General features: G+C 35.9%; 1 protein-coding gene across 2 annotated transcripts in view; it reads left to right on the forward strand.

Annotated features, from left to right (window-relative positions):
- Tbc1d23 (TBC1 domain family member 23) overlaps nucleotides 1-14,086 on the forward strand; it is a 52,872-nt gene extending 38,786 nt beyond the window's left edge. Inside the window, exons 14-19 of one of the 2 annotated variants that reach the window (XM_042676898.1) lie at nucleotides 654-793; nucleotides 2,073-2,117; nucleotides 6,799-6,887; nucleotides 9,388-9,523; nucleotides 11,394-11,588; nucleotides 13,055-14,086. In XM_042676898.1, coding sequence (XP_042532832.1) covers nucleotides 654-793; nucleotides 2,073-2,117; nucleotides 6,799-6,887; nucleotides 9,388-9,523; nucleotides 11,394-11,588; nucleotides 13,055-13,136 — 687 coding nt within the window. In that variant the 3' untranslated portion in view covers nucleotides 13,137-14,086. The remainder of the gene's footprint in view (nucleotides 1-653; nucleotides 794-2,072; nucleotides 2,118-6,798; nucleotides 6,888-9,387; nucleotides 9,524-11,393; nucleotides 11,589-13,054) is intronic. The other variant, XM_042676899.1, reaches the window with a different exon arrangement.
- The last annotated feature ends 270 nt before the right edge of the window (nucleotides 14,087-14,356 follow it).

Here is a 14,356-nt window from a genome sequence, read left to right on the forward strand (position 1 = left end):
CCTTGCGCTCTGCTGTTTCTCTGTCCCTTGAACTATGCCTCTATTCAGCCATTTTGCTGGTTAATTGGAGAGGTAATCTCACAGACAGTTCTGCCCAGTCTGATTTCAAGTCATGATACTTCAGATCTTAGCCTTTTCAGTAGCTAGGATTGCAAGTGTGAGCTACAGTTTTTGGGCTATCTCCTTCTACAGGAGTGGTTTAGACCCCATCCTGATGTAATGTAGTCATGTTTTTTTGTTTTTCCTAGTGCTGGAGTTAGAACTCAGGACCTCTGCACTTGATAAGCAAGACCTCTACCACTTGAACCATTCCCCCAGCTGATTGAGCTTTAGTACTTTTTGGATAGTCTCATGTTTTTGCCTAGGGCTGATCTGATACCTGGATTTTCCTATGTAGATTCATAGGTAAATTCTGTACATATATTTTACGTGCAGTTGAGATTACAGAAACCCAGTTAATTGATTGAGACAAGTTTTTGCTAACTTCAAAGGCCGTATTTCTAAGTACAGTCTTATTCTGAGATATACTAGGAGTTAGGATTTTAATGTAATTGTTTGTTGAGAGATATAATTCAGTATGTAACATGGATAACCTTTACTAGTAGTGTGCTAATTATTTGGAGAACAGTTAATCTTATGTTCTTATTTTTCAGGGAGAATCTTCTAATGGATCAAATGATAGAGGAATGAAATCACTAGTAAATAAAATGACTGTGGCTCTGAAGACAAAATCTGTTAATGTCAGGGAAAAAGTTATTAGTTTTATTGAGAATACATCAACTCCTGTGGACCGGTGAGTTTCTTATACAGTATAAGCTTATGAGGACTTATTAGAACTAAGGAAATGTGTTTTACAGTAAATACGTTTGTTGGGAGTTTTCTAGGAAAGAATCATAAAGTACATTTTCTCAGATAATTTTATCATTTTTATTATAATTGCAGGGTATATTGTATTTTTGTAAAATTTGGCTGTGGAGATGCCTTCCCTTTCCCACTGCTCAGAATAAGATACAAATACCATTCATTAAAAAAAAAAATACCCAAATGTGCTTAAACGTCCTGTGCTTCATATAGCAGCTGTTTCCCAAATAGTAACTGGATGAGGATCATCTACCAAATGCAGGGATTTCATAGTAGGAACTCTTTTCCTCTGCTCCACTAATTTAAACTGTAGACAGTTTGCTTATACTAATATGGTAGAATCCCACTTCATGAAATATAGATCTTCATAGAATTTTGTCTAAAAATATAAACAGATTCCATTTTCCTGTGAAATAAAATGGACCTGGTAAACAATTGATAAGAAAATTTAAGTATCTATTTTACTACTCATTGTTTTATATACATACATACATACATATATATATATATATATATATATATCTGTAACTGTAAATACATATATATTTGCCATGTATTGATCTTTCTTGTTTGGGAACAAGTTTAAGACTATATAATTGTAACAGAATTTGTTTCTAAACAAGTAAGCTTGGGAGCTTTTTTTATAGTATTTGATTTCACTCTCGTATTTTATTACTTGCATGTATCCTGGGAAGTGAAATACTTGATTGTAAGAACTGGATGTCAGAAGTACATTTATTTGTATTTAGTAAATACTAAAAATGATAATAAAATATTTTTGCTAATCCAAAAAAACCCCTCTCCCTTATGTAAAATACTCTTGATTGCTGTTAAAGTGTTTTATCAAGCCTGAAAGATTTGCTCACAAGAGCCTAACATTTATTTGGAGTTAGTGCTTCTGAATTGCAATACTATTTCTGCTACATTTTGTGGCATGACCATTTAAATTTTTATTTTAAAATACACTCATTTCATGTAACTAATGTAAATTAGTGGTGATTGTCAGCTAAAAAGACAGTTGTCTTTGTTAATGTATGAATTAAAGCTGGCTTCTCTTTATATTTCTTTGTACTTGGAATGATTGAAATATTTTCTTTGTAATGTACTTCTGAGTTAGGGAAAGTGATTACACTATATTTTTGTTTTTAAAGCTGTTGCATTTTTTTTCTTTGTAATCATTTCATTCTGTCCTCTGCCTCGATTTGCTATAGAATGTCTTTCAATCTTCCCTGGCCAGACAGATCATGTGCAGAGCGGTAAGCCAAAGTAGAGCAGCTCTGTTGAGCCTTCCTTTTCCATCAGCATGCTTCACGTTGTACACTTGTGTTTTTTGGCTGTAACTTCATGCAGTATTTCAAAAGCTGAAGTTTGCTTATATTGCTTATAGGAGTGTGTGTGCTGGGAGTTCTGCTTTTCTTTTTGTTTTTTACTTGGGTCATTTTTTTTCCTTGCATGTTTCTGTCTCTCTTCCTAGGTAAAAATCAAACTTGTTCAAACCTAAGAACTTCATAAACTGGGCAGTTTTGGTTCTGAGACAAGAAAGGGTAATATGTGTAATATAGAGTAGGCAGGACATTAACTTTGAAAATAATTTACTACTACCAATTTGCAGCTTGAACAAAATTATAGTACCTATAGAACCTATAGTTCATGGTTCAAAAAAATGTCTGGTGTGAAGAATTGAACTCTGGACCTTGTGGAGTCTCAGCTCTTTGCAACTGAGCTGCACTCCTAGCCTCGAAAACTGTAATATGCATTATGTAAATACATGTGATTTTTAGGTTTAAAAATGTATGTTTTTAGGTTGGTGAATTAAATATACATACATCTGTTCAAAAGAGCCAGAGTTCTAGGGTTCTACCTATAGTTCTTTGAAAGAAATCATGCTAGATATTTTAATATCTTACGTCTGTACCTCCTCCACTAAGATGAAGTGTTTGTCATTAAAAGACATAAAGATTCCCACAAGTATAAGATTTAAAAGTCTGAGCCTTTAGTTAGGATGTAAAGAACATTACAATCAACTTAATTTTACACAGTCTTAGTTTTTCTACTTAAAATTTCTATGCAATTTAAGTCAAATATTAATTATGAACATTTAAAAGGAAATTCTAGTCATTCTTTTGATGTATGTTAAGCTTTAGAATAGATTGATATTTTCCTCAAGTTATTTCAATTTTTCAGTGACTAGATCCAGCATTTCATTGCTTACCTAATAACTTGCATGATGAGAGTTTATTTATTGATTGATCCTACCTATTCTACACATAGTGAACCTATTATAATTTTACTTAAAATTATTTTAAAGGGCATTGCTTCTTTGAATTTTTTTTTTTTTTTGTTGGCTGTGGGGCCTGAACTTTGGGCCTGGGCGCTGTCCCTCAGCTCTCCAGCTCAAGGCTAGCACTCTACCGCTTGAACCACAGAGCCACTTCCGATGTTTTCTGCTTATGTGGTACTGAGGTATTGAACCCAAGGCCTCATGCATGCAAGGCAAGCACTCTACCACTGAGCCACCTTCCCAGCCCCCTTCTTTGAAAATTCTATCCTAGCACTAGGAGTATGGCTCAAGTGGTAGAACACCTGTCTGTAAGCATATGATCTTGAGTTCAAACAAAAAATAAGCTAAATAACATAAAGTTGTAATCTGTTTGTAAATCATCTTTCTCCTTTTTCCTGCAATGAGACCATTGAGTTAGTCTAACTTAACTCTCATGTTTTCTCCAAGTACTTAAATTTTTATGACTGCAAATCACCTGTCACATATGTACTATAAACAAAATTAATAAAGTTTTGTTTTTCTGAAATAAGAAATTAAATTAAAAACACTTATTTTATGGGGTTTCTGGTGTTTTTTTTTTTTTTTTGTACTGGTACCAAGGCTTGAACTCAGGGCCTTGTTCTGTGCTTTGGCTTACTTGCCTATGATTGGTGCTTTCCCTCTTGAGCCATGCATCCAGTCTGACACTTTGAGGGTTAATGATTGGAAATAAGAGTCTTGTAGATATTTCTGCCCAGGCTGTCTTCAAACCACGATCTTCCTAGTCTCCTGAGTAGCTAGGATTATAGATATGAGCCTGTACTGTCTGTTCTAGTTCTTTTTGGGATTTGATTTATGTTTATGTCCAGGCCAGCCTGGACCATTATTCTTCTATTTGTACTTCCCAGATAGCTGGATGACAGCATGTGCCACCACACCCATATTGGTTGAGTTTAGATCATGTTAACTTTTTGCTTGAACTGCCTTGAACTTCAGTCCTGATCTTTATTTCCCAAGTAGCTAGGATCCTAAGTATGAGCCACCATGCCCAACCAATACACCTCTTCTTAAATATAGTCCAACCATCTCCCCCCCCACCACCACAACAACAAATTCTAGCCATTGATTTTTATTCATTTTTAGCAAGTATTTAAAGAGTAATCTTTCTTTAGCATTCATAAAATCTTTGGGGTATATAATCTAGATTAGTAATTTGTTTTTCAAATAATTATCTCCTACTCATTTTTTGGTTCAAATATTTATTCTAGTATAGCATGATGGTTATTTTTTATGCTGTAGTAGTTTAAGCTTTAATATCAAGATAATTTACAATTTAATATCAGAATTTTATAATCTAAATGAGCATTTTCTCTTTTGCCTTTTAATAAAATGTTCAGTCTGAGTTTTAAAGTTGATTGAACTATTCATTTTCTCTTTTACCAGCTTTTCATTACTGTAACAAAATGCCTGAGATAATCTTTAAAAAGAGGAAATGTTTATTTTTACTCACAATTTTGGATGTTTCAGTCAATGTTAGGACTGACCCATTGCTTTTGGACCTGTGGTGAAGTGGCATTTTGTGGTGGGGAGTACACAGTGGGGTAAAGCGGGTCACCTCATGGCTGGGATGTAAAAGAGAACCATGGTGGGTCATGGTTCCAATTTCCTGTTGAGGAGCTCATCACCCCCCACCCCCCACCCACCCCCCCCAACGCCTTAAAACTTCCAACTTGGTTCTTCCTCTCCATTTCAAGGCTGGATGCTGACTTCACCCACAGGCTTTGGCAGAACATCACTGATACACAATATAGCCCTTTAGAATGAACATAATTTGGTAATATACAGGATAATTTTACATTAGCTATATTTTAACCTAAAAACTAAGTGAGTTTCTTGCTTCTAACTTAAACTTCATGCACAAGTTAACCTAATTCATAATTGCTTTTTTGGAGGAATATTGTTTGGAAGAAGTAAAAATGTAAGTCTCTTTCAACAAAATTAGGGTATAGTAAGCTCTTAATTGATGGTATACATTAAACTTATTATTAAAATAAATTCAAGGGGCTGGGAAGGTGGCTCAGTGGTAGAGCCCGTGCCTTGCATGCCTGAGGTCCTGGGTTGATTCCTCAGGGCCACATAAGCAGAATGAAAAAAGCCGGAAGTGGCGCTATGGCTCAAGTCAAGTGGTAGGGCGCTAGCCTTGAGCTGAAGAGCTGAGGGACAGCGTCCAGGCCCAGCGTTCAGGCCCCACGACCGGACTCAAAAAAAAATTAAAATTAATTTATTAAAACTGAGACATGACACACTTTGGACTGTGTTTGAAAAGTAGAGGATAGAAAAGGATTCTGAGTGTCTTCATGTATGATGAAGAAAAGCAAAAAGCAAAGCCTTCCTCTGGAGTGGATAAACCTCAGTCTTTTTTTTTTTTTAATTTTATTTTATTTTATTTGAGAACATACTGTACAGAGGGGTTACAATTACATGGGCAGGAAAATGCATACATTTCTTACCAAGCATTGCAGCCTCCTCCTTTGTTTACCCTTCACCTCCCTTCCCAGCCTCCCCCCTCCCCTAAACCTCAGTCTTATCCTGCAAATAGAGCAAGTTTTTTCCCCCCCAGAAGCATGTAGTATTTTGTTAAAGTATTTTAATTTCAGTTTTGTTTACTTGAAAAGCGGTTAGGTATTACCATAGTAAGAGAGGAATCACACTTCCTGTAGTACTAATTGAGTCTATATGTTTCTGCCTCATGTTTCTCATGTATCTGCCTCTTGAAAAAGAAAGATTCATTTTCATTGCTTATATTTATTCACTAGAAATAAAATCTTAGCTTTGATTAAAATAAAAGTAGGGATGGGGTTGGAAGCATGGCTGAGGTGGTACTCCAGCAGCCTGTGAACAAAAGTGTTGGTTAAGAGTTTGAATCATGGTCTCAGACAAGAAAAAGAAAGGAAGGCTGAGGGGTATAGCTCATGTGAGCCTCTGAGTAAATCTCCAGTAACACACACACACAAGTAATACCAGGAATAAGAAAATCTGGGGAAAAAATTCCAAGACACTTGTAAGAGAAGCCTTGAGCACTGTTATTAAATTTAAATAGTGCTATTTCTTGTTTTTTGGAGTTTTTTTTTTTTTTGAGCCAAGATGGGGCATGAACCCAGTATCTTACCCTTACTTTTGCTCATTGGTTGGTGCTCTATGACCTCAGCCATGCCTCCAACCCCTATAACTTGTTTTACATAATAAACATATATATATATATATATATATATATATATATATACACATATACATGAACTAACTAGTAGGCATTTTCTAAAGAAAAAAATCTTTCATTTATTTTTCACAGTAACCCTAAATTTGCTATCACAAATTTAGTAATGAGGAAATAGAACACAGAAAGATAAGTAACTTCTGAGGGTCAAGCAGATCTAAGCTTTGGTTAGAACAAATAATTTCAGTTTACAGAGTTAAGAAATATCAGCTTCTCAAGTATGTTTGGTACTTTTGCTAACATTGCTAACATAAGTTCTTTATCTTCAATTTCCTTAACATAGCTGTCCTAAAGTTATGGGTGTGGCATAGGACCAAAGAACATTTGTTTGAATATTTATGTGATGCTTAGTAAAAAATCTTTACTTAAGTGATATTTTCCCTCTTAAATTCTTTGAATGTAGGCACGTGAGCAGCAGTGACAGAGTAGGCAAACCTTACCGTGGTGTGAAGCCGGTTTTCAGCATTGGAGATGAAGAAGAATATGACACAGGTACGGTATCACTTAACTACAGACTTTCTCTTCAGCCACCGAGAGTAATTGTAGAAATCATCCTGGAACCAATGAATTATAACTGACTGCTTTATAAAACAACCAGTGATGTTCTACAGGAAGAATTGAAGGGTCAAAAGGGGGAAGACTTTAGCTGTAGACATGAAAAGTCTGTTAAGTTCCTTTCGTCTCTCACTAAGAGATTATAAGAGTTCAGAGAATTCTAAAATGGACATCTGAAAAAAACTTGATGCAGTATTCTAAAAGGCCACAAGATGGGGACATTGGGTTAGGGAAATTTTTCTTTTTGTATTTATTTTACAAAACAATTGAAGGGGTGACACTGTTTAAAAGAAATGTACTCATGCCAGCTCACGCCTATAATCCTAGCTACTAAGCAGGCTGAGATCTGAGGATCAAGGTTCAAAGCCAGCCCAGGCAGGAAGTCTGTGAGTCATATCCAGTTAACGACCAGAAAATGAAGTGGTGCTCTTAAGCTGAAGAACTCAGGGCAGGGCCCAGGCCCAGAGTTCAAACCCATGACTGCAAAAAAAGAAATGTACTCAATACCCTCTGTACAAACCCTCTGTGCATCACCTTTACAATAAAAAAAAATTACACCGGTTTATAATTCAATAGCCCAGATTATCCTGATTAATCATAATTAATTTTAATATGTATTTAGTTAGGAAAAATGTATGTAAGTGTATAAAAGGAGGAAGAAAGTGATTCCTAACTTTTATCTTGCCCTTTCCACTTAGTAGTATAATAAATACACGGTATTTTCCAGTTCAGCCTATCTGCCTTCTCAATTCTTTGTCATATACCATAACTACTTAATTTTTTTTTTTCTGTTTCACATGGCATTTTTAGAAAAAAAAATGCTGGTCTTTGGGCTTGAATTCAGGGCCTGAGAGCTGTCCCTAAGCTTTTTTGTTCAAGGCTAGCACTGAACCATTTGAGCTATAGCTCTACTTCTGGCTTTTTTGGTGGTTAATCAGAGATCAGAGTCTCACTGCCCCGTCTGGCTTGGAATTGTGATCCTCAAATCTCAGTCTTCTGAGTAGCGAGTATTACAGGCATGAGTCACTGGCCACCAGCTCGAATGGCAATATTTTCATACATATGTCTGGATGAACTATTGAAAGTATCTACAGAGAGTGAATTCTTGGCAGTAGGATTACTACATTAAAAATAATCACATTTGACATTTTTGTAGACATTTCAAAATTACCTTCTAGAGATCTTGTATTGAGAGAAATATGCTATCTCTAGTTGTTTGCTTTTCCTCTTCCTTTTCTGTGGCCATTTTCCTATTTCTGTCTCTCCTTGAATATCTCAACCTCTTTCATTAGAGGAGATGCAAATGAATGAATACATGTGGCATGTTTACATTTATCATACACATACAGGGGGAAATAGGTCAGTATGAAAACGAGAAATTTAGATCTATATATATCAACAAGCATACATTTAATAATGCTAGGAGCAGGGTAGAAGTTGCAGAAGAATGTAATTAAATGATCTATTTTTTATAAATGTTTAAACTGGAAACACTGCTACATTCTATTTAAGGATATTTATGTGTGGCTAAATTAAAAGCATTTGTGGAACAAGTCATACCAAATAGAGGTAGTGACTACTCAATTCAATGAGGCTGAGAAGAGTCTGTGATTGGGTAGAGAGGTGTCACTGTTACTTAAGTTGAAAAACATTTTCTTTTTAATTATGTTTATTTCTTTAACAGTAGACATCAAAGGGAAGAACATTTATTGTTTGCCTAAGAACTTATTTACTAATTTTTAAAAACTAGATTAAATTGGAATGTTTTTGGTGTTTCTAATAAAAAAGAATTTTACTCATTTATTCCTGGAAACTTTATTGTTTTTCTTTTTTAAAATCAGAGACCAGCAAAGAAAAAACTCGGCCATCTTTATCTCAAGTCAGGTGCTTCAACCATCTCTCCATAGACTAGTCAGATCAGAGTTGTATTATCTATGTCAAGACATTTTTTTAAAGTTCATTCACAATATAAAAATCATATTTCATAATATTTGTGTGTGTATATATATATATATATATACATAAGGAAATAGTGTGTTAGAATTGATTTTCATTCTCTCAAACCTAAAATACTATAGACAGTCATCTAAAATACTACAGAAATAATTTTGAAATCTCAGGTTAAGAAATACGTTAAAATTGATAATGTCCACTTTTTTGTGTGTGTGTGCCAGTGCTGGGGCTTGAACTTGGGACTTAGGCGCTGCCCCTGAGCTTTTTTTTTCTTCCAAAGCTAGCACTCTACCACTGGGGTCACAGCTCCACTTCCAGTTTTTTTTGAGGGTGGTTAATTGGGTATGAGTTCCACTGACTCTCCTGCACAAGCTGGCTTTGAACTGTGATCCTCAGATCTCAGCTTCCAGAGTAGGTAGGATTACAAGCGTGAGCTACTGGTGCCTGCAATAATGTCCATTTTAACACGCTGCTTTCTTTATAGATGAAATAGACAGTTCTTCAATGTCAGATGATGATAGAAAAGAAGTTGTAAACATTCAGACTTGGATAAACAAGCCAGACATCAAGCATCATTTCCCTTGTAAAGAAGTGAAAGAAAATGGACACATGTTTCCCAGGTACTTTTGAAAATGTCTTTTTCAAAAGTAAAATTGAATTTTAGGGAATTAATGATAAAGTTGAATTACAAAAATACAATTTGCTACATATCTGCTTGTTTGTCTCAAGTTTTTAAAGTATTGTTATTTTGAAAAAATTAAAAGATATTAATGAAATTGTACATTGAAAACCTGGCAACATGTTCTAATACTGTTTATGTCAGTGTCTCTATGCATACACTTTTTTTGTCAAGCCATTTGAAGACTTCATTCCTAAACGCTTCAGTGTAATAATTATCCAAGACAACTTCAATGCCATTATTCCTTCTATACATTTAAAAAATTAATATATAACATGCAAATTTTACTAAGAAATTTTAGTATCTTAAAGTATCTTTTTTTGGTCTGTGTAGATCATGAGATGTGAACTCAGGGACTGGACACTGTCCTTGAGCTCTTTCACTCAAGACTAGAGCTCTATCACTGTGAGCCAAAGTTCTACTTTTCTAGTGCTTAATTGGAGATGAATCTCACAGACTTTCCTGCCTATTCTGGCTTCAAACCTCAGTCATCATCTCAGCCTTCTGAGTAGCAAGGATTACAGGCATGAGCCACAGGCACCCAGCATAACTTTTTTTTTTTGTGCCAGTCCTAGATCTTGAACTTAGGGTCTGAGCACTGTCATGAACTTTTTTGAAAGTTTAGTGTTCTACCACTTTGAGTCACAGCTTCACTTCTGGCTTTCTGATGGTTAATTAGAGATAAGAATATCAGAAGGAGCTGGGCGCTAGTGGCTCATGCCTGTAATCCTAGCTATTCAGGGGGGCTGAGATCTGAGGATCGTGGTTCAAAGTCAGCCCAGGTAGGAAAGTCCGTGAGACTCTTATCTCCAATAAACCGCTAGAAAACTGGAAGTGGCGCTGTGGTTCAGGCAGTAGAGTGCTCGCCTTGAGCTGAAGAGCACAAAGACAGTGCCCAAGCCCAGAGTTCAAGTCCCATGACCGGGGCCTGGGGGGGGGGGGGGGGAGGAAGGGAAATAAAAGAATTTCAGATGGGCTGGGAATGCTGCTTAGTGCTTACCTAGCATGCATGAAGCCCTGGGTTCAATTCCTCAGTGTCACATAAACAGAAAAAAAAAATTAGAAGCTCAGGAACAGTGCTTAGGCCCTGAGTTCAAGCTGCAGGACTAACAAAGAATTTGTTTATGATTTATCTGTCAGTAAAATATCAACTTTGCATTTAAGGAAAGAAAAGTGGAAAATTCTAGACATATGTGTCTCATGCCTGTAATTCTAGCTACTTGGGAGGCAGAGCTCAGGAGGATTGAATTTTAAAACCCTTTCTGAGCTTGTAGCTGAGGCACAGTGGTGCTTGCTTTGTTATCTCAATCTACTTGGGAGGCTGAAATTGGGAAGATCAAGTATCCAGTCCAGTAAGGGCAGAAGAGTCTGACAGACTTAGTTTCCACAGAGTGAAGCTAGACATGGTAACTAAAACCTTTGATGCCAGCAATGGCAGAAGCTTCAACATAGACAGATTGAGGCTGAAGCAGGCACTGGGGTGTCTGACACTGGCATCCTGGCTTGGCAGTATCATAGCAGCCTCACAAGCAAGAGTCCAAGTTCAAACCCTGGTATTGCGGGAAAAAGAGAAGAAAAGGAAAGGAAGTTGGAAGCTTCTGTTACGTAACTTATTTATTTATAGATTATCCTGTTTATATTTTGTATAAGTACCGCGCGCTAACCGATTGCGCCACTGGAGCTCCCTGTTTATATTTTGTAACTTGAAAATAATTTCAACTGGACATTTTTATAATTGATGTCAAAACAACACTTGTTTGAATTAACATTTACAATTTTTTTCTTCTGATATACCCTTTTTTTCTTTCAAGTCATTTGTTGGTGACTGCAACACACATGTACTGTTTAAGGGAGATTCTTTCACGGAAAGGATTGGCTTATATACAGTCTCGACAAGCACTAAATTCTGTAGTTAAAATTACGTCGAAAAAAAAACATCCTGAGCTAATTACTTTCAAATATGGAAACAGCAGTGCTTCTGGAATAGAAATATTGGCCATTGAAAGGTAAGATTTTTCTTGGGATGACATTATCTCAGTTACAAGTCATTAAGTACAGATTGTCTATTTTAGTGGAGCAGAATACTTGAAACACTTTGTGAGCAACATTTGCTGTATTTCCTTGCAGTTCTTAATCATAAGTGGTTTAGCCAGTAGTACATAATTTCAGTAAGTTCTCATAGCTGATTTCCTAAGTTTTTTGACACAACAGTCTTTAAGAATAGTCTATAACCAGTGCTGCATTAAAAATTGATTTGTAATAAAATAAGATAAATTCCCTAGTTTCCCTTTCTCTTACATTCATAATTTATAGTTTGCTATACTGCCTTGCATATGTACCACAGATAAAATATGTAATAGAATTTTTGTTCATTTATATAGAAATTTTTATTATATATAATTTTATTGTTATAAAGGTATTATACCAGAGGGGTTACAATTTCATAAGTCTGGTAATGAGTACAATTCTTCTTGGACATTGTCACTTCTTTTTTTGCTTTCCCCCATGTAAATATTTCAGTTTTCCCCACAATGTATATTTCAGTTTTTACATAGTGTATAGTGAATACCATGACTGTATATGTTCACCCTTCCTCTATTTCTGTACTCCTCTTCTGCCCTCCCAGACAAAAGAGACAAAACAACAACAAACAACAACAACAACAAAAAGAACCTATGTTTCCATTTCTTAGAATTTATTTTGATAAATGGTATTTTAGATGTTCCAAGGAGTTAGGCTCTTGGGTTGTTCCTCCTCTACTTGAGTATCTCCAGTTAACCACCAGAAAACCCGAAGTGTTGCTGTGGCTCAGTTGGTAGAGTGCTTTCCTTGAATTGAAGAGCTGAGGAACAGTGCCCAGGCTCAGAGTTCAAGCCCCACAGCCAATCCCCCCCCTCAAAAAATTATGTCTGTGTAACAGATTATATTTATATGGGGCAGTAGAGTATTACATGTGATTACCTTGTGTCTTAGTGTCTAGCTGTTGTGTATATTTGATAATAAAGAATTTTAACTGTGCCATGGACAAAATCACATTGCTTTTATGCTTAGATTTTCTTTCAAAGTAAGTTTGAATTGCTAAGTGCCAGTGGCTTACACCTATAATTTTAGCTACTGAGGAAGCTGAGCCCTGAGGCTTGAGGTTTTGGAACCAGCCCAGGTAGAAGAGTCTGTGAGACTCTTTTCTTCTGTTAACAAAAGCCCCACATTGGAGTTGTCATTTAAGTGATAGAGCAACAGCAACAGTGAGCATAAAAGTTGAGCAAGAGCTGAAGGCCCTGAATTCAAGCTCCACAACTGGTACACACAAAAAAGTTTCAGTTATCTGTTGCAGTAAGTTACAGGGAGCACAGAGGAGTGCATCTTTGTGCTGGCTTTGTGGATCAGGAGAAGCTTCCCTTTAGAAGGTGGCATGTCAGCTGAGTCCCTAAGGAAAGCTGCTCTATATTAATATATTTTTTTTCTCCCCTAGGTATTTGATTCCAAATGCAGGAGATGCTACCAGAGCCATAAAACAACAGATCATGAAAGTTTTGGATGCTTTGGAAAGTTAATATAAAAGAAATTTATTTAAATGAAATTAAGGCAACCAAGAGAAACATGAACATATATTTCCTAACTGAATACTAACCAGAGACCTTTCATTTGCTCATGGGGGTGCTTGAATAGCAGGTGTAAGTGCAAATTACTATAATCAATCTTGGGGTAGTTAAACTTTTTTTAAAGTTTTTCTTTGCAGTTTTGGTTTTATAAAATGATTTACTATAATGGTCAGATATTAAGTGACTTTGAAGTAACTGGCCATGTGCCCTTCCGGGCCGAGGGTACCGACACACCGACGCAGTTCTGTTTTGAAGAGCTGTTTTAAGGGAACATGTGTCACTTTGAGGTTTCAAAACAACCATACAGATACATGTGTGCAATGTCTTCACTGAACATTAGAGAGAATTGGTCAGAGACGTCCTTAATTACCACATTTAGTTTTACCCACTGAGAAATATCAGAAACTGAGGACATAGGTTGATAATTATCTCACTGTTTTATTCTTAAAAAGAATGAAGTATTTTTATTAAAATGGTTGATGCTTCCAGCCAACTCCAAATGTAGGCTCTCAAGTGAGATAGGGGAGCACTGGCTTCTAAGTCATCTTTGCTCCATTAGATAATTATTTGGACACTAAATGCTTCAGAGGTACTAAACTTCACAATGGTTTCTAAGGAGCAGTTAAAAGTATTGTAATAACTAGACATGTTAGGATTAAAGCTGGACTTAGGAGGATAGAAATGTATCTCTAAAAACGCTATTGGGCATTACTACAAGTATATTTGGTTTAGGATATTTCAAAATACATTGATTTATCCTTCTTGAGATGATGGTCTATGATCACACTAATAGCCACTTAAAAGCCAGATCATCTATTGGATACATTTCAATTGGTTTATATTGCATCCTCAAATGTTTTTCTTTTCTTTTTATTCTATCTTCTCACTAAAGATCCAGTGGTATAAAGCTACTTTTATTCTCTTAATATTACATAACTGAAGTGATCTGCTTTGTTTTGCAGCTTTCTCAGCTTAATTCACTGAGGCCTATTTAGTCACACATGATGAGAGGTCCAGAAACATCTTTGGGGCCACGGATGGCTTTTGTAAAGTCTATTTGGGGAAATAGCAAATATAATCTACCATGTCCTAAAATGTAACAGATTATCTCTATGGGACCGATAGAAATATCTAGATGTACCCTGTCAACAGCCAGTTATTTTAATTTACTT

The sequence above is a fragment of the Dipodomys spectabilis genome, unplaced genomic scaffold (genome assembly GCF_019054845.1).
Source record: "Dipodomys spectabilis isolate Male_0828 unplaced genomic scaffold, ASM1905484v1 ptg000032l, whole genome shotgun sequence".
Classification (NCBI taxonomy): Eukaryota; Metazoa; Chordata; class Mammalia; order Rodentia; family Heteromyidae; genus Dipodomys; species Dipodomys spectabilis.